The 23828-nt window shown below is 38.5% G+C and overlaps 1 protein-coding gene across 1 annotated transcript in view; it reads right to left on the reverse strand.

Annotated features, from left to right (window-relative positions):
• Nucleotides 1–23828, reverse strand: part of LOC103589517 — a 92441-nt gene that overhangs the window by 28586 nt on the left and 40027 nt on the right. Inside the window, 1 exon segment of the mRNA XM_008571524.1 lies at nt 906–1181. Coding sequence (XP_008569746.1) covers nt 906–1181 — 276 coding nt within the window.

Raw genomic sequence — 23828 nt, forward strand, 5'->3', positions numbered from 1 at the left:
GTACAGCAGTATATATATATCATATTTATAGAACAGATTTGAGGGTTTGGATGCCCAAGAACTGCTAAAGGGGCAAAGGAGGAACAGCAGAGGATCAGGGATATTCTGGAAGAAATCTGGAAATGTAAATATGGGGGTAGATTTTTCATTGTTATCACATGGGTTTATTTCATAATAAAGAAAAACTTTCTCAGGTTCATAATATTTAACCCGAGTTTACCCTGGCCAAGAGCAGGATGAGGCAGAACTGAAGAGGTATTACCTCTGCGTAATAGTTGCCCAGAGGTCAGAGGACACAGCCAAATGCTTCTGCAGGAGGAGCTAAGGCCAGACCACAGTGAGGTTGGAAAGGGGCAGGCAGAGGGGAGAGGGGGTGGGTGGGGCGGTGGCAGCATGGTGGCCGGAAGATGCTGGCCAGTCAAGCAACAGAGATCACCCATCTCATTCCCTGGCAAGAGCATAAAAATTATCCCACCTTTTTCTCATTTTAGCTTTGCATTTTAAGAACTGATTTGCAAGACAAAAATACAAGCAGGTAATTTTATCTTGGAACTATATAGGATAACATATTGCATCAGAGAGGGATAAAACAGTCACACGCACACTTATATATGCCACCAAAATGTTGCATTCAAAAAAAGTATAGCAGCTATCTTTAAAGTAATGACTATTCACTCTAGAAGACGCTAATCGAAAAGCAGGGGTGTCAGCTGCCAATGCTTCTTTTTCTGTCCTGTGCTTTCCTTTGGGGAAGTTAAACTGCATTTGACCAAAATTTCTGTCGGTCTGAAGGATAAGCAAGATTCTTCAGTTATGTATGCTTGATCAAATAAACAAAAACATATCTACTAGTGAATATGATTTTATATCTGGTCAAATGAAATATGCATGTATCTCAAACTTACCTTCAGGTGAAGAGCCTGTCTTTTGGGAAAAGACAGCATTTACTTTACTCTTCTTACTGATATCGCTGTTTACAGACAAGCTGGACTGAATTTTTCTATGCATTTTTTGAGAAACAGGTGCCGAAAGTTTGTGATTGTCTGTAGATACATGCTTGGTCCCATGGTGAATTCCACTGCCGTTGCTCAGACTTGTGTGGCCGTTCTTTATCTTGCTGATTTCCTCCTCAGGTGGCTCCTGCACTGAAGTCTGAAGCTGAGGCAAGCGCTGAGGTTGGGCTAAATTTAAAAAACAGGAAAAGTGTATCCAGTTAAGAAACAAAAATGAGTATTTTAAAATAATGAAAATGCATTCAGGAGCAGAGATTTGGGGTTTTACCCATGATACTAAAACTGAAGAAGCAAAGAAGAAAAAAAATGAAAATACTAACAAACATGGACACAGAGAAAGCATAATTATGAAACGGGAAAATGGAAGCAAGCTCATCAAAAGTGACTTTATACAATGATATAAAAAACAGAGCAGAGAAATACAGTTTGGGGTATTTTCAAAGTTAAGTAACAAATCTGAAAAAGTAATTCAACATTTATTCAGCAAATGTTGATTGTTTTGTATGTCCTGGAACCTCTTTTGAGTACTACAGACACAACAGTATTATCTCAATACCCCTAGTAATGATAAACTACTCAATCATCTTTTGAAATAAATGAAAAGTAACAATGAATTCAGATATCCAAAGCTGGACAATTCAATACAGAGGGCAATAGTTTTTCTTTTTTTAATTCTATTTTGAATCCTGGAGAAGAAAATCTTTTCTACATTCATTCTTTAATTTGATTTTTAAATAAACCATTTATGAAAAGTTAGGAATACAAGAGCACTTTCTTAATGTGATAAAACATGTCTACCAAAATCAGACATCAGCACTTTAGTAGTACTCTCATTTGGGTCAGGACCAAGCAAAGAATGTCCACCTTCAACCCTCTTATGCAACATTAAACTGGAGGTCTTGAGGAAAGCAATAAACAAGAAAAAGAAATACTCTAGGTTTGAATTCTGGAAAGGAAGAAACAAAAGTTTTGAGATGTGCATAGATTTGAATGCTCTGAGATAATCTAAGAGACTAGAAAAACTAAGAAATCAGGAAGATTTATATCAACCATATAAAAATCAACAATGTTCCTATATGCCAACCATAACCAATAAATATACAAGAAAAAATTAACTCTTTGCAATGGCAAAAAACAAGCAAAACAAACCAACCAACCAACCAACAAACAAAAAAAACCCTATAAGCATTTAGGAATTAAATTAAGAAAAAATGGACAGATATTATATGGGGAAAATTACACAACATTACTGAAGGGCATAAAAGAAACCCAAATAAATGGAGAGAAATACGTTAATATGTTCATTCTCCCCAATTTACTTAGTTAAGGTAATTTCCATAACATTCCCAATAAGATTGTTAATGGAACTTCACAAGTTGATCCAAAAATTTATAAGGAAGCGTAATCAAGAGCCATCAAGGAAATTTTAAGAAAGAAAAAGAGGGCTGTGCAACTTGACTTACTAGATATGAAATCATATTATAAAATTATAGTAACTAAAACAGTATGGTGTTGGACCAGGTGTGGACATATAAGCCAATGGAATAGTAGAGTCCCAAATATGTTCAGGTGTGCACATGTATATGCATAAAAATAAATTCCAGATCTATTAAATGCATATGTATGAAAAGCAAAGCTTTTTAAAGTAAAAATATAGGAGACTATTTTAATAGCATGATACTAAGAAAGCACAAACAAATTAGATCATTTAGACAATGAGTCATATAACAAGCAGGGTGAATATTAATCATCTGTGTTGCCCAACATTTCTAAATACACAGAGTTTGGTAAATTCCCCTATTCCATCCCTAGACTCCTTGGCAGCTAGTGAACAGGAAGATGATCTAAGTTCTGCCAAGCAGAAGTAAGGCTTGGATTCAGAAGTGCCCAATACCAGGTGTCAGCCATACCAGGGAGGTGGAACTGCTCAGCATAGATGGCATGAAGGTGTTTGTTGGTCTTGGCAGTGGAGTGCAGCTTCTGGTGTCCACTTCCCGTCAGTACAGCAGTCCAGTGGTGTAACAGTGGAGTTTTTATCAGAGAAGCCCTATTGAATGGATGAACATGTTCCTTGGCTGTGTAGATATGGGAGAGTCTATGTGCAGCTAATAAATTTATTTTCTGTTTAAATCAGCTAAGATGGATTCTGATTTTTATAGCTAGAAGTCCTGATCCCCCAAAAAAGGTATCTGTTTACATTGCTTAAGTAATGAGGCTATTATTAAAAATCAACATTTACCTTGTTTGTGTAGATCTTAAGCAAAGCTATAATTCATACTTTTTTAACAAAAATACCAGAAACATTCATTGTGAATGTTTCTTTTTAACAAAAATACCAGAAACATTCATTATGAAAATTTTACTATTGTATACTTTCCTGGAATTTCAAAATCTAAAACTGTTGTTTTAATCAATCATCTTTTCTGTTTATGATTATGAACAATCATGAAATATAAATTAAATATGACTCTAAACTTAAAAAAAAGTATTGCACGCAAAGCTGTAACAGTTATACGTGGGGTTGATAAATGTCGATAAGGCTCTGATTATCTGTAGTCTGGGGGCTAGCTAAGACTTGTCATATTTTTGACAAAAAAAGACAGTTTGTACCTGAGTAAGTCTTCAACATACCATTGCTTACTTCAGTTCTTGTTCACGTATCTCACGTATCATGAAAAAAAAATCTTAACATATCAAAATATTCTCCTAAATGTACATATTTCAAGAAAAAGGACAGATTCACTTTTTACTTAATAAACATAAGTATGCTTTTATACCAAGTCTATTAACATTAATACCTGATTTATAAAACTGTAACATTTTCTTACAGTTTTTCAGTTATTTGGTGCTAAATAAAAGGCAATAATTGCCTAAAAAGTAAGTATCTGTTTAGCAGATGTATATGCTCTTCTCATAACTAAAATCTACAATCAAAGCATCTGTAAAAAAAGATCTGTTTCTTCTGGGTGTGCAATCATTTGACTTAGAGATTAATTTACTGCTCCTGCAACTTCTTGTATCAACTAGACTGACATTCTAATGACTGCTATTGAACATAAAGCTAGTTATGCATATGTATTTAAAAGGACGCCAAAGAAGACAGTTAAACTTAATTTGGGGTTCTTTTCAGAGCACTTTCCAGTAATCTCACCAAATAAATGGAATATTTTGGGCCATTTTTACTCTGAAAAGAATAATTCAAGTAAGCTAAGAGCTTGGCGAAGTCAAAATGTCATTGACCACTGCTGGGGAGACTCCTTATCAATCAAAAATGTCCTGTCGTATTCCATAATCCAAGATTAATTTAGAATTAGTATGTAATAGATAAACAGTCTCAATAAATAAAAATACAGGTGGGTAAAAGACAACTGTGTACTGCCACCAAATTTTTAAATTGATAGATTTGACCTTTTTCTACTATCAGAAATGACTATCTGCAAATTACTGGGTATGGCTGGAGTGATATTCTAACATATCCTTAATGATTTATCTACATTCATTCTTCAAAATGATATCTATTTCTATTGGCAGATAAATGATAGTACATCATTTTTGTTTCCCTCTCACGTAATTATTTTTACTTTAGTTTTTATTATGGTCAGGTAACCAAGTATTATCTCTTCACTCCAGTTTTTTAACATTAAAACAATTTCTTATTTGAATGATTTTGCCAGATACGTGCAGTAAGTCAAATCAAAACTGGATAAACCCTAGATATATTAGTTATCAAAACAGACATTAAATTTAACTTTGTTGAGAATTTTTTATGGATATGGCTTAAATCTTATGGTAAAATTACAATGAAAACCAAGTAGGAGACATAATTTTATTTTCCAATAAGGAACAAAAATGCCTGACCGATTAAACCACGACTACTTGGCTTTAAACAGATTCTTTTGCTTATTGTGTAAAAGTTGTCTATGGCTTTAAAAAAAAAAAAAAAAAGGGCACGCTAATATGGGAATGACACAATGCTTCTTAAAACACAAGTGATGCCTAGGGACCCTCACTTTCCCTTTAATGATCCACTGCTCTCATTCAGCTGTCTTTCTTTTTTCAAATCTTTACATATGTGACAGCTCTCAAAAGTAGACCATAGACCATCTGGCATTTTCAGAGGTGTAACTTGTGCAAATTCAGCTCTATTGGGAGCACACTGCTATCTTCTGCCTGCGTTATAAAGGGACAATAGAATGTAGAACTTATGAGTTGTTTTGAATTATTCATTTTTTGCCTGTATATTCAAGAAATTTTACAAACTCTGCATTTTGTACTACATAATCACATGCGTTAAAGGTACAAAGAAACTTTTTGACACCTCTTTTCTACAGAAAGCTGGCATTTTGTTTGATAGGTGAACATTCAGCATCTGTTAGATCATTCTAAACAGGATGGGTGCTGCTACAAAAGATCCCATTTTAAATTTACTCTATATGAGCAAAAAAATGTATTCTTGATATTCAGTAACAAATGCAATACACATCAAAATTTCAAATACCAGTTATAAGAACATTCAGCATCTCCAAACCTGGATAGCTTTGGTCACCCGCTCACCATATGTGTAAAGATTTTTTTTTTTAATCATTGCTTACACAATGCAGCATGATTGTAATTTTAATATCCATGATGAATAGTTACAAATGTCTTAAGAAATTCTGTGCTTTCTAGGTTCAGATGTTTTCAATCAGGAAGGAAACCAATAGAATAAGGTCTAGTGATTTTCAATAAGAATAATAAATATAGGAGTAAATGAGTCAATAGCATGAACTTCTTTTGATAACTTTAAAAAAAAAGGGTGATATTGCTGCTGGTAATAACTACACTTGAAACTGCAGCTGCTGGAACAGTAATCTACAGAAACATTTTGTTATAGCATATAATCTATTATGTGCAAATCATCTTCAGTCACTGGTATCTTTACACAAGTCAGTTTTAATAAAATTACAAAAGAATTCTCATGCCACATAGTTTAAATGGTTGTTGTACACATAAAAAAATCAGATTAAATGCTTAGGATTTAAAATTGCCAGTAACAAAATGATCAATAGAGAATATGGAAGGGGAAAAAGTGACTTGGTGTAAATCTAAATTACTTTTCCCAGGGATAGTTACAAAGCTTCTACTGGTGTCCAGTATTATGCTACTCCATGGTCACTACGGGACATACACACACACATACATATACACACATGCACACATACACAAATGGTAGTGTAGTGTACATATATATATCAACATATATATATTATACTCACATATTAGATGATGTATATTAAAATATGCATCTACACACAATAATAGCTTTAAAAGGGAGATGAAAAGTTATTTCAATATGCACAAATATGATAAAAGTATATTACTTTTTTATTGGTAAATAATGTGAATTTAAGCTAAAATCAACTAAAATAAACCTGCTAATACCCAGCTTTTTTCATGAACTTGATCCAAACCTTTCTCAATATGCAGACCCTGATTGGACCCTGTATCCTAATACTTAATGCAGTCTGAAAGATCCTGGCATTTTCTGTATCTGTTTCCTTAGTTCCTCTCTAAGGGCCTTCTGAAATTTTTATTTACGTCTTGAGCTTCTGGACTCTTTGGTTACATATCATATTTTTCATCTTCATTTCATTTAATGTATATATTAAATATATTGAAATCTATATTGGAATTCTGACATTTCTTGGAAGGCAGGTCAATTTGAAGATCCTAATCACATTCTGTGACTACATGACTCACAGGGTGGAGGGATTGTTTTATATTTACATCACATCTAGCAGCACTTTTAACATTAACTCAATTTTAATTATTGCAAAATAAATCACCAGATCACAATGAAAGGTACTACTACCCAAAACAGAAGGATAAAACTTAAGAAGTTGTTTGGAGAGGCAATCACTTTTCTGCATTTCATAAAGAACATTTAGAAAGTACTTACACATATTTAATTCAAGACTGCTCACTTTCCTCCAAACCCATTGTCTCACTGTGCTGGGCACAAGTCTAAATCTCTTTTCCCGGCCTTCCTTCCAGTTAGGTTCATGTTTTCTGAAGGAATGGGAGTAGAAATTATTTTTGCCATTTCTGGGCCTGGGCCTTAAGATTTGGGCGTGCTCTCTCTATATTTTCTTTTTTGCACTTGGCAGCAACCCAGCTTTGACCACAGCTGAGGGAAATATCTTAAGGGATGTTGGAGAAACCAAACAGAAGGAATCTGCACAGCAGCAGGGAGCAGAACCTCTCACTGACCTGGAATGTTCACATCCTACTGTTACATAAGAAATTAACTTTGATCCTATTTAAGCCACAGAATTAATGCTGGAACTCATTATAAAACATTAATAGCTTCTATCAAGTCCTATTAACAACTTTGTACAGTGAATATACATATAATATACATAAACTGCCCTTAACCCTAATGACTCAAGTGACACCAAATTTCACAAGAAATGTTTAAGTGATGGTCTGATACTAATATAAACAACCTATTAGCAGCAGTAGAAAGACTGCTGCCAAATCCACAGCCTGTGGTGGATATTATTTTTATCATTTTTTATTTTTTTTATTTTTGGCAGCTGGCCGGTACAGGGATCTAACCCTGGACTTCGATGTTATCAGCACCACGCTCTGACCAACTGAGCTAACCAGCCACCCCAAATGTTAGAAGAAATGCAGGAGAATGTTTTTATGTATGTATGTATGTATGTATGTATGTATGTATTTGGCATTGTGTTGGATCTTAGAAAGCAATCTTTACAATGCAAGATCTGGTTATTATTGAGGTAAAATAATAGTATCATGTAGTTTGTAGGAAAAGTATCTATCCCAGCCTTACTTCGCCATCAGAAGACAAAAATGTAAAATTCTTTCAAATTTCCATCCTTACCATGCGTAGAAGGATATCAGATAGGGTGACCAACCATCTGTGTTTGCTCAGGACTAAAGGGGGTCCTGGGATGAGGAACTTTTGGTTTGGGAAACAGGTCAGTCCCAGGCAAACTGAGATGAGGTGGTCACGTTTATATCAGGAGCAATTTGTGCATAACTACAACAGCTTCCCTCAAACAAGATATTGGTAACAAATGGTGGAAAGTATGTAGACTCTGAACAAGACAAACGAGGGTTTGAATTCTAAAGTCAGTATTTTCTAGTTCTTTGGTCTTGAGAAAGTTACGTCACCTCCCCTTGGCATTAGGACCTTCTCTTGCAAAATGAAGAGGAAATGACAGATCTTCGCAGGTACTGACAGGCCTAACTTCCCAGTCCCACACCCTTGTCTTTCCTTTTCCTTACTCTCCCCTACATAAATTTCCCCCATTTCTTTCTGATTTACTATTTGGCTTTTATTTTTATTTTATGCTGTTACTAGTTTTTTCTTCTATAAATCAACCTTTTTATAAATAAACAGGTTTCAAATGAAAATGTAAATATTTTCTTTCATTTTTCAGAAAAATTGCAACTTGATAGAAAAATTAATTCAAAAGTAAAGATTTTTAAGAAAAACAAATGGCATTGTCTTTTAAGATCTGCATGTATTACTACAAAGTCCCCAGACAGGAAATCAATGAAAAACAAAAATCTCTTTTATATTCCCTCCAAGTGTAGCTTTCTCTAATGCTTGTTTTTATCCTCAAATGAATGATAAATTTGGCCTTACATTATGTCAGCTATTTTACATCATAGTTTCTAGTTAACTTATCTGGATAATATGAGTTCACCATTCATGCATTTGATAACAGAATATTTTCAGGTTAAGTGAACAGGGTTCATTATGGATTGCTGTCTACAAGCTTTATTTATGTACTAAAATATCATATTGTCTTCACATCTAATACCATAGCAAAATGATATTTATGTTTGCTGTGGTATCTTTTTGTTCTCTGACTCAGTACGTGTATCCATCATATGAATCAACTGATAAAGTTGTCTCTGCCTGTAATTATCTCTAATTGTATAATAAATAGATCTAAATAAATAAAAGTACATGTATTTATAAATATTTTGCAAAAAATAAGTAGCCTAAACAGCGTTCGTTGTATGATAGAAAACACTAATTCAATAAAAAGCTAGCATGAGGCATGCTCTTTCTAAAATCTATTTTACATTCTGAAATTTGTATAATATGGTAACTTTATAAAAAGTAATGCCTTAATGTTTTCTTTAAGAATCACTCCTTAGTTTTCTAATAGGTAATACTTATAACGGGCATATTCAGGACAAATCCATCTGTGAGTTTAAAAAATATATAAAAGGCAATTTCTGTTTTTTAAAGAATCAATTAACGGGCAAGCATAAGTTTGAAAAGTCCTACTGTTACTGTATTATGTTTCAGCAAATAGCAGCTTTCCTCACAATTCTCAAAATAGCAAGGCAATACGTATCATATGGCAACTACTTGTACTTCAAGCTCCAGACCATCAGTTAAACATTTGTTCGACCTGCTGGTGTTTCACTATAAAGTTTATAGGAAAAGATTTTGAAAAATTGTTTTGTATTTGTTCTAAATAAGTAATCACTTAAAGAGTATCTGGTAGTTTATCCCAGTGGGATAGGATATATTCAAATATTATCTTTTTAAATAACATTTCAGAAATACTTCACTTAACCAAGTTCAATATCTACAAACATTAAGCAATGTATACTACAGTAAAATTAGGGGGTATAATAAATAAGTGGATAATAATAAAGCACACACCAAAGTCCCCATATGTTTGAAACTTCAGAATTTACGCAGAGGCTTTATACGCTGATTACAGCATTCAAGGACCACAAAGCATGTAAGACCTCCCATTAAGAAGTATATGTAGCCCTGTTAGGTTTTAACTTAATAGATATGCTAACACACTTAGATAGATGCAGAATTGCTTTCTGACGTCTTTTGGACAGCCCTATTTTTGGGTCCCATTAGCCTCTTCTGTGTGATACAGGCTCTCTGATAAGGCAAGGATACAAGTCAAAAAGCCTGAAACCAAGTTAGTTGAAATTAATTTAATATAAAAACCTTCATCAGGAGTAGAGATTGTTGAAACGTGAAACTACCTAAGTAAAGACAAAAATGGGGGCAATGAGATCACTCCATCCTAGCCTGGAAAATCAGCCGTCAATATTAAACAGCACAGTAGTGAGTTAACACAAGTTGCCAACAGTGTACGCTAAGATTGAAGCTTTAGTATACTCTGCAGAAAACTGCTCATGTATTGGTATATTGGACTTCTTCTGGCCTTCAGTAGTTACTACAATAAAATGACAAATTCTACTCTTAATAGCCAATTAGAAAAAGCAGGCAGATTTACTAAAAGCTGTTTTTACCTGCAACACAGCCATAGCCAGCAACATGCAAATAAATTTGCTATTGGGTAAATCCAAAATCCTCTGTGCAGACAAATGTCAAAAAGACAACCTTGCCAGAGTGGAAGCCTGAATGAGGAGAGGAAGGGCTGGAGTACAGCTTGCACTTGACTTTGTACAATGTGCAGATACAAAACCATAAGCGACAGCCCTGGTAGCCAGTGGTCTGGGACCACTAAAATTCAGATAATCATATACTAATGTTAGCTAAATTTCAGCACCCAAATTATTTGTTATGGTCTAAATGCTGTGTGCTGATTAAAGTGCTAGACAATGGAATAGAAGATATTAGGGAGGAAAAAGAAGAATTAGGGAAGACTGAAACCCCAGGCTCTCTCACGTGCCTGCCCACTCAGTGCCTGGGAGCAGTTCAGATAACTCATTCACGAAGGGTAAGGCCTGCGGATGGAGCAACAACCACATCAAGCTTCACCACCATAGAAGTAGATCTTGTGACAAGAAGCCATTAAACACAGATAGGGACAACCCAGAGCTCAAAAACAAAAGTGGCAAGGCAAGGGCCCAGAGTCAAAGATTATTTGACACAATTTTATGGTGCCAGTTACCAGAAAATGAAGGCCTCCACCACCACTTCCCAAAAAGGATATAGATAAGCAACCAACAAAAACATTAAAGAAACCGTATTACTAGAAAAATCCCTAGCCTAGAAAATAAAGGCTAGTGACCGTTCCACCCTAAGGCAATCCCTGAATCTAAGCCCTTGTTACAAGAAAAGAGCTGCTCAGGCCCCTCCAAGGGAATCCTCCCTGAAGCTCTTCTCAGAGATGGCCATGAAGGACACCAAAGAAGGCAAGTCTTGTTTGTGATCCTGTGGTAAACAAATCCACTAGCATGGAACCCAGGCCAAGGTCAGGGAAGCAACTCTGCAACGAGATGCTTATGATAGTCCCTGGCCATATCATCTTCTGTGCCATCCCTAACCAGGGGAATATGTATATTCCCTAGACCAAAACCGTACTTCAGAGTTCACACTGCAGTTATCCTATGCATACTTCAGATGTTGCAGATATGTTTTAAACTGTAAGTTGCAGGATCATGAGGACCTACATCCAAATTTCATTTGGTTCGTATTTCTGAATCATTTCAGAGGAGGAATAAACATCACCTAGTGGAGTGTAGGACAACAATATACTAGCTCTAGATGCATCATCTGGATGGAACTTTGATTTGTCTCTCACTGGGGACAGGAGAAGTACATATATGTTTGTGTAAGAGATAACTGGATGTCGTTAATTAGAAATACTGTAAAAATATATGTATGGGAACAAAAAGTATCTGAGTATATACACATGTATAAATGCATTCTGGATGACCAAGGACAGAACCATAGTAGACACCTACTCCTGGTCTATCCAACATCACCTCTTTCTTCTGGTAGCAGTATAGACATTAATGAGACTTGGATTTCAATTTACTGAAATGAACCCTTTATAAAAATAAAGTATTTTTAGTCATCTACGTTTTGTACACAGAGTTTGACAACATTGGACATTTGCTGACTTGCCTTGATTAGACAGAGAGTTCCTTAAGGACAAGATCTCATATTCTTAGAATTCCATCAACCTTATCAAGCACATACATGCTGACAAAAAGCCTTGTACGATGTTCAGCACCCAGTAGACACCCAGTGAAAATTAACTGATGATGATGAATTATACCAGCTTTTAAAGCTGTCACTTGATCCCAGCATATAACAACCTTTCTGAATAAATCAAGCAACAGTTTGGTATTCAATACCATTATAAACTTCATCCTTTGCCTTCACGAGTCTAGGGAATTGCTGTAAAAGCATAATATAAGGATGGTGGAACTGCAGCCAAGGATTCAAGAAATTCTCTTAAGGGAATTAAAGATTCAGTTACAGATATCACACTATGTGCAGAGAAATGCATCAAAAATACTGGGTAAGTAACCTCTTTGAAAACAGCATAAGAAAAGTCAGCTATACAGCTAAAAATTTTTTTTTTCCTCCCTGTAATAAAAGCAAACCCAACTAAATGTACGAGTGGTACTAGTATTTCCTTGAGATTAGGGCAGTGGAAATGCAAATCAAGTTTCAGTTACAAGATATGGAATTAGGTAGAGGAACTTATAAATTGCTAACTAAACATTTAAAAAGTAAATTTATTTCTGGTAGCTTATATAAGGTAAGTCTCAGAAGAAAAGCAAATTCCATTATTATGAAGTCTCCAGAGTTTTAATAGAGCTGATAACCCTCAAAGTTCAATGGTAAGTGGTTGTTACTAGGAGGGCTTCAATAAATTCCTTCAAAATATGGCCCAAGACAAGGAAACCTTTTCTAATAATAGTTCTCCTTATAGATTACACTTTCTCTGACATAATTTGAAAATTTAGGACTATAAGCAAAGTTCTAAGAATTGACTCAAAGACTAGGATGGCCCTAATTATCATCTCAGACCCCTATAGAAGATCCTGGTTATTTTTCTTTATAATGAAGTAATGGACAAGCTGCTTATCCCACTTAGCAATGTTCAGAAAAATGATGCAATAAAGTTTTTCAAACCCACAAAACAAATTCACATATATGACTTCTATATTATTTTCATATATGAACAACAGATTATAGTTGAACATAATGGAAATTTTTCAATATGTAAATAAGTAAAAATAACACTTATTTTCTCCTGAGATTAAAATCTTGCCTCTCTTATACGGCTCCTATAGTTTTTTTGGAGACTGATTTGGAGAATGAAAGTTTTAGATTCTCGAATTCATCAAAGTATCAAGAAAATTTTGATATTTCTGGGAATAAAAAGTTATCCAAAACATTGATGATCTTGGACGTGACTGGTACCATCTTGGACCTGACCAGCGCCATTTTACACACACGGAGCACAAAATGGCCACCAGCCTTTTCCTTATGAAAAACCTCATGGTTTCTGAGAAATAGAAACTCGTCTACTTCCACATGGGTGCCACCTTCCACCAGCCTTATTTTCCACACCAGCACCAAACCCCTCCCTGATTACGTCAGCCTTCCTTACAGTCTATGTGAGCTCTCCCACCCTGACACTGGCTGATGCTCTCCATTTTGAGTGCAGTCCAGCAGATTCCTTTCTTTTAATCAAGCTTGATCGGTACCCATTGTTTCAGCTCACTTTCTTTCATTTTGGTGCCGAAACCCAAGAAGAGTCCTGGCCGGGACCTTTGGAGGATCCCCTCTCTTGGGTTGACTGGCCCCTGGCCGCCCTCCCCAGACCTGCCAAACCGGGTACCTCCAGGACTCTCTCCTTTTGCCATTTCAGACCAACACATCCACCATCAGCCTCAATTCAGGGTGAGACAGTGGGTCTGTCCTACTTCTATGGGTTCCCCCAAATACTTTCTATGACTACAGTCTACTTCCAGAAGACCAGGCGCCTGGCCAAGCAAACCCCTCTCATGCCCTCCAGCTATTAGAGGATGCTCCTCTAGCCAGTCAGTGGCTCCTCTCTTGAAAAGAAAGTGCACACCAATGAGGATGCTCCTTGGTGTTACCCTGCTTCTGCTGGGACTGATCACCTCCTTTCTCACCCTTAAATGGGATCCTCACAATCCAAACCTCCATGCTCTACACCTCTGGGCTGTTTCCTGGCCAACCTCCAGGGAGACATTAAGCACAAATGCCTCATTTTCTACTGCAGTCAGGATTGGCCTAAATAATGGATCCCAGTGGCCAGAAAATGGCACTTTTAATTTGGATACTCTCAGAGATCTAGACAACTTTTGTCACTGAAATGGCAAAGCTGGAGAGATTCCTTATGTTCAAGCTTCTATCTCCAATCACATCCTTCTCTCTGTCAAACTGTCCTATGTCTCAAATTCTCCTAGCTCATCCCCGACCTCCCCTTCTGGACTCAGATCAATCCTTTGATCTGTCAGACCACTCTGCTCCCCGACCACCTCCTTACTCCAGATCCTCCACCAGCCCCTTCACCTTTTCCCTCTCTTCCCCTGGTCTTGAGATGCTCGTCCTCAGCCACCCAACCCTTCTCCTTCTTCCCCTTTGTCAGGTGACAACCCTGCCTCAGCTCCAGCTCCATTATACCCCCTCTGTAAAGTGGCTGGGACAGAGGGAATTGTCTGGGTCCATATCCCCTTTTCTCTTTCTGATCTCTCCCAAATCAAAACATGACTGGGATCTTTCCAGTCTGACCCGGACACATATCTTAAGGAATTCAGATATCTCACCCAGTCTTATGATCTCACCTGGCATGATATTTTTATGATTCTCACTACTACTTTGTCCCCTGAGGACAGGGAGCAGGTCTGGATAACGGCCCAACAACAAGCAGATGAGGTACACGCCCAAAATAATAGGCAGCCTGTGGGAGCCATTGCTGTCCCTCACACAGACCCAAATTGGGACCACCAGGCTGGCCACGGGTACTGAGATCTCTGGGATAATATGATCACACACCTACTTCATGACCTCCAAAAAGCTACTCACAAGTTGGTCAATTATGACAATCTTAGAGAAATCACACAGAGATCCACCGAAAATCCCAGCAAGTTCCTAACTCGCATCTCTGGGGCTTTCCATAAATACTCACGTATAGACCCAAACTCCCCTGCAGGTATGGCCCTCTTACACTCTCATTTCATTACCCAATCAGCCCCTGATATTTGAAAAAAACTAAAAAAACTTGAGGATGGTCCAAATACAACCCAATGAGAACTCCTCAATGCAGCTTTCAAAGTTTTTAACAATAGGGAGGAGGAGGAGAAGAAGGATCGATACAAAAGAGACCAGGCCAAATACCAACTCCTGGCTAATGCCATCCGAGCCTCACATATCCCTAAGCCGGTTGCCCCCAGGGGCAAGCCACCTGGGAACTGCTTCAAATGTGGTCAACTGGGCCACTGGGAAAGGGTCTGTCCTAACCCCAGGCCCCCTCCCAGGCACTGTCCTCACTGCAAACAACCAGGTCACTGGGGGCTTGACTGTTCCACTCACCAGAGAGGGAGTGGCCCAGTCCCTAACCCACAACCTTTAGTTCCATGGCCATCCCTACCAGAGCTTCTCAGCTTTGCCCAGGAGAAGGACTGACAATGCCCAGGACCCAAGGCGCCCACAGAGATCACCACAAGTGAGCCCAGGGTAACTCTCCTTGTAGCACATAAGCCGATCTCTTTTGTCATCGATACAGGGGCCACTTACTCTATCCTTCCTGAATACGCAGGACCAACAACTCCATCCTCTATCACAATAGTAGGGATCATGGGATCAGAATACCACCCACAGATCACTCGACCCCTTTCCTGCACCCTGTATCACACCCAATTCATACACAAATTTTTAATAATGCCTCAATGCCCAGCCCCCTTACTGGGACGGGATATTCTTTCCAAATTCAAAGCTTCCCTCACCCTAAACACTTTAACTCCAGCTACAATACTCTTGTTACAGGCCTGCCCAGACCTGGCCCCTGAGGCTTCCACCTTCCCCTTCCCCTCGGACAACATTAATCCCACAGTATGGGACACTTCTTCTCCCTCCATTGCTATGCACCATTCCCCTACCTTTGTTAAGTTGCAGAACCCCTCTTTGTTCCCTAATGTCCCACAAGGCCTCATTGCTAACAAACACCTAACAGGCTTAAAACCCATGGTACACAAACTCCTTTCTTCTCATCTCTTACAGCCTACCCCCTCACCCTTTAATACACCCATCCTTCTGGTTATAAAGCCTAATGGCTCATACTGTTTAGTTCAAGACCTCAGGGCCATTAATGCAGCCGTTTACCCATAACCCCAATCGTTTCTAACCTCTATACTCTTCTATCCACAATCCCAACAACAACCCATTTCTTCTCTGTACTTGACCTCAAAGATGCCTTTTTTTCTTATCCCCTTACACCCTTCCTCTCAAAACCTGTTCACCTTCACTTGGACTGATCCTGATACGCGTTGTTCCCACCAACTCACCTGGGAAGCACTACCTCTGGGGTTTCAGGATAGCCCCACTTCTTCGGCCAGCCCTTAGCTCAATACTTATCTAAACTTCCTCCAACCTCTAGTACTTTAATACAATATGTGGATGACCTCCTGCTTTGTAGCCCCACCTATGAGGAGTCACAAGCCCACACCAATAATCTCCTTAATTTCCTGGCCTCCAGGGGATATCAAGTGTCCCCCAACAAGGCTCAAATCTCCTCTCCTTTGGTCACCTATTTTGGAGTCCACCTCACCCCCACAACAGGGGGGATAAAGGTAGATTGCTAAAGTTTAGATTTCTATATCCAGTTCATATAGGCTATGAACCCCTACTACACCTTCTTCAGCCCTTATATTACTCTCCCCATATGGCCAAGTTACTTAAAAAATCACTCAAAATTGACCTTTGTGTACTCGTTGCTCCAATCAAGGTGGCCTCCAAGTTCAGTCCTTTCCCACCCACCAGGCCAGAAGATACACTCCTGGCCAGGATTGGCAAACTGACTTTACTCACATGCCTCCCCACAAAAGGACATGCTATCTTCTAACCTTAGTAGATACATTTACATGTTGGGTTGAGGCTTTTCCCTGCACTTCTGAGGATGCTACAGCAGTAACACATGCTCTCACCTCAGAAATCATCCCTCATTTGGGCTTGCCCACCAGCCTCCAGTCAGCCCAGCATTCATTTCCCAGATTACATAACTCACAGCACAGGCCTTACATATCAAATGGGACTTACCTATACCATACTGGCCTCAGTCATCAGGCAAAGTAGAAAAAGCCAATCATCTCATAAAAACACACCTCACCCAGCTGTCCGTGGAACTTCACCTCCCTTGGACCCGATTTCTCCCTCTAGCACTCACTCACTTGCAAGCTGCCCCCTGCAAACCCACTGGCCTCAGCCCCTTTGAATCTCCTTACTCTTTCACTCATTAGGGATCTTCTTTGGGAACAGGCCAGCCCTCTACTACCTCATCCATTCCCACCACTCCCTCAGACTTTAAACTGAGCCCAGGAACAGCAAGTGTATATTAAAACCCAAATCCCAAAGCCCCTCTCACCATGTTGGGAAGGGCCTTATACAGTACTTCTATCCTTGGTAAAACTAGCACCTGAGACTTAACCCAAAGAATCTGTTCACATGAAGTCAGAGGGGTCGCTCTGCTCAACCCCCAACCCAACATCTCCTTACACTTCATCCATTTTAGGACCCACAAGATTGGAAATCTCCAGGACCTCCGCTCTTCCCCCAATCCCAGAAGGATGATCTTTCCCCCGGCGATTGTCCTCTCACTCTTGCAGGCCCACTTCACGTCCTTCGTACAGGAGCCGCTCCAAGACTGGTCCTGACCCGCCACCTCCAGAGTTGAAGACATCCTAGAGTGGGTAACTGAATTAGCCTGGCAGGGCGCCCTCTGTCATTACACCCTCAACAAGGTTACCCTCTACTCCTTTTTCCTACTGTGCACCCTCTCAACCTCTCAGCCCCTGAACACTTGCCTTTTCTCTTCCTCCTGCTTCTTTTCCTAACAGAGACATATGCCACACCCTGTTCACAATGTATAAGCAAGGTCTTGGTGGGTGGAAGGACACTTTCCAACCTCCCGGGTCAGCCACCCAGAATCTTTAGGGGAACCTACAGGACACATTCACATCCCTGACATACGTTCCCACAACATGCCATGACCAGACAACTGCCACTTCATGTTCTTATGGGGATAAAAGCTACTGGATAGCTCTTTCCAAAGGGGACTCTGCTGGAGTCCAATGCCCCATCCCCCGACAAAAACATTTCTGCTTCACCCAAACCACTCACCTAGCAATGGGGGAGGACTTCAGGACAAAACACATTAGACCCCTAACCATGATGGGACTTATCCTTACTCTTGGTCCCTGCCTCTTTTGGTGTTTCTCTAATTTTGTACAGGAACTGATGCAGGCTTTCACCAACCAAAATGTCACCAAATTGTTCCTGGGAGGAGGATATCAGTCCGTGAGAACCACTGACCCTTCCCCAGAAGAATACAGCCTCCCCACACAAAACCAATACCCTGCCACCTAATTGTTTGATTTTTTTCATATCTTCGCCCATCTCCAGCAGGAAGTAGCTTCAGAAGAATGAGACCTTTGCCCCTTTTCTCTTCTCCCTATACTTAAAAGGTGGGAATGATGGATCTTGGACGTGACTGGAGCCATCTTGGATATGACTGGCACCATTTTACACACACTGAGCACAAAATGGCCACCAGCCTTTCCCTTACGAGAAACCTCACAGCTTCTGTGCAGTAGACACTCCCCTACTTCTGCACAGGTTCAATCTTCCTCCTGACTGCATGAGCCAATCTTATCTTCCACACCAGCACCAAACCCTTCCCTGATTACGTCAGCCTTCCTCACAGCCTGTATGAGCTCTCCCACCCCGACGCTGGCTGCTGCTCTCCATTTTGATTCTTTTCCTTTAATAAAGCTTGATCAGTACTCAGCATTAGGGCTCACTTTCTTTCAAAGATAAGCATCAGAAAATGGCTAAACACAAAGGAACACACTCGTTAACCACATTTAAAGACTAACATGGTTGAGACCATTTATACAAATGTGTCTTTCACTCATTTTGCCATTAAAACCCACTAAATCTGTCAAGGTAACTTTGGCTGCAAATTTACTTAAGTCATTAAAAATATTTGTTATGTTATACTGTGGTGTCAGGCACTGTTCCAGTGATAAGGGATATTACAGTTAACAAATTTACAAAGACTTTGCCCTCACAGGGCTTATGGTTATTTATCATTTTGCATAAGAACTCCAAAGATAGGGCACCTGAAGAATTATTTATTTCACAACTAATATCATTAAAAAACAAAGGTTCTATATTTTCCCAGTCATCTCCGGCATGTCAACCTTCCCATCTGACTGTTCCCCTCAGAGTTAAAAGACTCTTTGATGCAGCTTTAGGCATCTCACCCAGGGAGGACATCAACCCTTAAAAAAGAGGACACTCTTTTTTACTGTCTATTTTTAAGAATATTTTTAAAACCCTTTCCCAGAAACCCGTCAGGAGATGCCCTCTCACATCTCATTGGTCAGCACTGAGTCAAATGCTTACCACAAAGCCAATCACTTTCAAGGGGAATAGAATGGCCATGACTGGCTGAGACTAATCAGAATTCTCCCCTTGACTTCAGACATCTGGACAAAATCTGTGATCTGTTAAGAAAGAAGGTGGATGTTCAGGAGGTAACAGTTTCAACTGCACCTGCCCTTTAAAAAAAACTTAAACAAAACAAAGTACTACTAATAATAAATAAGCACTCAGCTATCCACCAGCATTTTAAAAAGTTGAATTTTTATATATGTGCTTTAAGGAGTTGTTTCTTTTTTTTTTTCCTTTTGTCTTTTTTTACTGACCGGCAACGGGATCGCAACCCTCGGTGTTGCGTCCGCACCGCGCTCAGCCAGTGAGCGGGAACCGGTCTCCACATGGGATCCGAACCCTCGGTGGGAGTGCCGCCAGCGGCGCACTCTCCAGTGCACCACTGGGCCGGCCCAGTTGTTTCTAATTTTAAAAAAAGAGACTATGCACTTTCTTGAATGACCAGACATTAGCACCTTCTCCTTTTAAGTTTACTAAGAAGCTAAAATTCTGTTCTTTAATCTCCTAGATTCTGTCCGTCCTGCAAATCATCCTAACTACTGTTACTAACGCTGCCTCCCAGACAAAACTACTACATAGACTCCCATGGCCCACCCCTGCCCCACTGCATCAAAATCCTCTAGAGAGTGGATCCCAGAAACAGTATCTGAGAAAAGCTTTCCAGGAGATCCTGATAATCAACCAGATTTTGAAAGTACTGCTCTAAAGTAAGTTGTTACACTGTGAATATTCTTTTACTATTTCATTATAGTGTTTAGCGACATAAACAACCTGTTCTTTTAGATATATTGTTTGGTGGGGAGCTGTAATCATATGAATTTGAATTGTAAAATTCCATGATAAAAGCTTCATCTAAGGCTCATCAGCCTCAAGTGCAGGTGGGTGCTTCAAAAATGTCGCCTTGCTAGTTTAATCCCAAAGATATGGAAAGTAACCAGATTAAAATGATATCACCCAGTTTGGTATCTTCCCCCCCCCCCCCCCCCCCTGATTGTGTCCAGGGGCACAGCTGCAGATGGTTGGCACTGCTTCCAACATGGCAGCACCTCTGGCTCTGTAGCTGGCTTTGGTTCTGTCACCGCATATGCAGATGGATCTGGCTCTTGGGAGTGTGCCGGAGCTGGGAGGCACAGCCGATGGCGGCACAGCCTGACGATGCAGTTAACAGAAGTGAATTACACAATTGGAAATGATTAAATGGTTAGATTTTATTTTACATAAATTTTAAACGTAATAACTTCGTATAGCATACATTATACGAAGTTATACGACACAATGACAGCAAACACTCCCAATCACAAACCATAAGCAAGGACACGCTCATAATTTCAGCACGGTCAAGCCCAGTGGCCTTCACTCCTTTGGGGAATTCACTTCAATAATATGGAACACTAACTTCTATCTTTGATGTTTTGAAAAACTAACTTTGTTACAAAACAAAAAAAATCATAGATACCTGTACAACAGAATTTATTTGCTAAATTTACTCAAAATTTGCTTTTTTTTATGAAATTATGAAATTTAGTCTATCTGGTGAATATGTAAAACACTCAACTTAATTTAAATAAATCTATAGATTTTGGTTTTAAACATTCTCTTTAGAAAGAGCATCCTTTCCAAGTATATATAGAAAGAGAAATTATAAACTGAAGCAACATTGGACAGAGGTATGTTATTCTTTTATTGCATATGAAACATTTTAATCAAAGTATTCTTTTGGGGGGGAACAAAAGCAAAACTAAGAAACAGTGTCAGGAAACAAGGATAACATGGAAGTAAAAAGTGAAACAATAAAGTAGGGAAATATACAACAGAATGAGAGATAAAGAAAACATGATTCATTCCCCTGCAATAAACTTTTAGTGAGCATTTAATAATATCCAGAAGACTGTGCTACGGGCTCAAGGTCAGAGAGAGAAGGGACACATCTGGAAGACAGTCCCTGATTACAAAACTGGCCCTTCTCTAAACCAGTAAGCCCTTTCGCTATGTGGTTTGCACACAAATATTTCTCAAATGTCACCTGTGCCCTAAAATCCATCCTCTCCCCTCCATCTTCCACACCTCCGCCTTGCCAACATCAGTTTAAGTCCTTATCATCTCTTTCTAGGTTATTCTGGCCTCCTAACCAGGGCTGCCTGCCTCCAGGTATTCTTCCCACCTCCCCATCTTCCACACCTCTACTAAAATATATTTCTAAAATATATAACAAAAACAAAACAAAATCAATTTATATTAATGTCCTAGACGAAAGTTCCAATATTTACTTATTAACTCCTGGATAAAATCACAACTTAGTAGACTTTACCAAACCCTTCACAATATTGTATCAATCTCATATTCCATCATTTTTTCTTATTTTCCCATGCTCTAGCTACAATGAATTTCTCCTAATTTTCAAACATATCATAAACTTTTCATGCCCCCATGCCTTACACTTACTATACTCCTCTCCTCAGAATGCCCCCCAGTACCTCTTACTCTTACATCAAACCTAAGGCAAATGTTATCTATTCTCCATCTTTGCTAAATGGTTCCCATGAGTATCTTCTGGCTCCCTCCTCTGTGCCCCCAGAACAAAATTGGTGTAAAGGTCTCCCCTCTCCACTAAACTGTAAGTTCCTCTGTAGCAAACAACATGTCATTCATTCACTCATATAGTCACCAACAAGTGTTTACTAAATGCCACATGCAAGTGACATGTACATACAATGTTATTCTTCTGATTATCTGCTCCAGCACCTGGAACAGTGGCCACTTAGAAAAATCACACAAAGGAAAGATAAAAACAATAATGTTCTTCTTTCTGCAGCTCTCAATTTCAATTGTTTGAATAAAATCTTAAGTACATATTGCTTACCTAGAAAAGTAAGGAAAACATAAGCACGATTTCCTTCCCCCACACCTCCCTGATAGAATCTGATTTTTTTCTATTTAACCTTGATGGTTTTTACAACCTATAGCAAGTATCTGCATCCTCTGATCTCCTACAACCATCCCATACACATTCTGTAATTCATAAGACCAATTACTATTTTTAATTCAAATGAATGGAAAAGTAAAAATCTCCAATTTATTCATCATCGTAAACCTCATATTAATTCCATCAATATTTAGAAAAATATTATTCTGTATTCCAACAGTAGACAAAAACCAATAAATAATAACCGAAGCTAATAAAAAAAATAAAACAAAAAGATTTTAGCACTAGAAAATAAACAGTGGATAGAAGTACCTATTATATATAAAATCATGTTTCCTTTATGTTATACATTCTCTTCCCAAATATTACTGAGCATCTACTATATACCAAACACAGTGCTAAGACTAGCTACATAAAATAAAAATACATTAAACATGTAAATAAACAAGGAATAAACAGAATATACAATTTTAAATTACGGTAATTGGTATAAAAGAAAAGTACTATTGGCAGAGACAATAATAAGGGAAAATATTCTAGTTTGGATAGCTAGAAATGGCATTTTAGCAGAGACCTGAAGGGGAAGGGGCTTCCCACAGAAGGAGGAACAGGGTTCCAGGTCAGAATAGAGCTCAGCACATTTGCTGACCTGGTGGAAAACCAGTGTGGCTAGAGAATACACACACTGTCCTTCAGACTGTGTATGTGCTGCCTAATTCAAATTATAAACATTAACAAATATATTAGAAAAATCATAGAATGTGCTTCCATAACCCTTCCTGGCAGTATTCTTCCAGATATTGTGTTTCTTTACCATATAAGCCATTACCATAATAAATTATTCATTTACAAGACCACTGTTGGTTTAAATATTTACTGTGAATCAAGACACTTCCAATAAAAGGGTTCTTAGGAAGTTATATAAAGGGACCATCAACTGTATATAAATGTAAAATACAACCTCAATTTGGAATATTAGGAATCATTTATAGAAATTTTATACTTTAATTGCTTTCTGGGAAAGAAACATACATCCATTTCTCTAAAATGTACAAACCTATTTACATTGAAATTGAGTGAAAATTGTTCTTAGGCTACGGAAGAGCATGAATGATTTGATGCTCTTTAGTAACAAAGGGGATGGTTGTGAGGAAATCATGCTGTTGTTCTTACAAATCTGCTCAGATTTCAGAAATGAAACTATTACTCTGAGGTGTATTTATCTTCACTTTTTATTCCAATTTCCTAAGTCAGATTCCTATACTCAATTAAAACACATAATTCTCTAGCAGTAGCTCTCGACCCTTTTCCAAGTCCACAGAGTTTATTTGAGCAACATACACCCTTTAGTAATAACTTGTGTGGCTCAAAAAAACAGCCTCCTCCTCCAGGGATTCTCGATTCTTTTGCCTTGTACACTCCACTGGAG

Source organism: Galeopterus variegatus, unplaced genomic scaffold, assembly GCF_000696425.1.
Source record: "Galeopterus variegatus unplaced genomic scaffold, G_variegatus-3.0.2 Scaffold41, whole genome shotgun sequence".
In the NCBI taxonomy this organism is placed as follows: domain Eukaryota; kingdom Metazoa; phylum Chordata; class Mammalia; order Dermoptera; family Cynocephalidae; genus Galeopterus; species Galeopterus variegatus.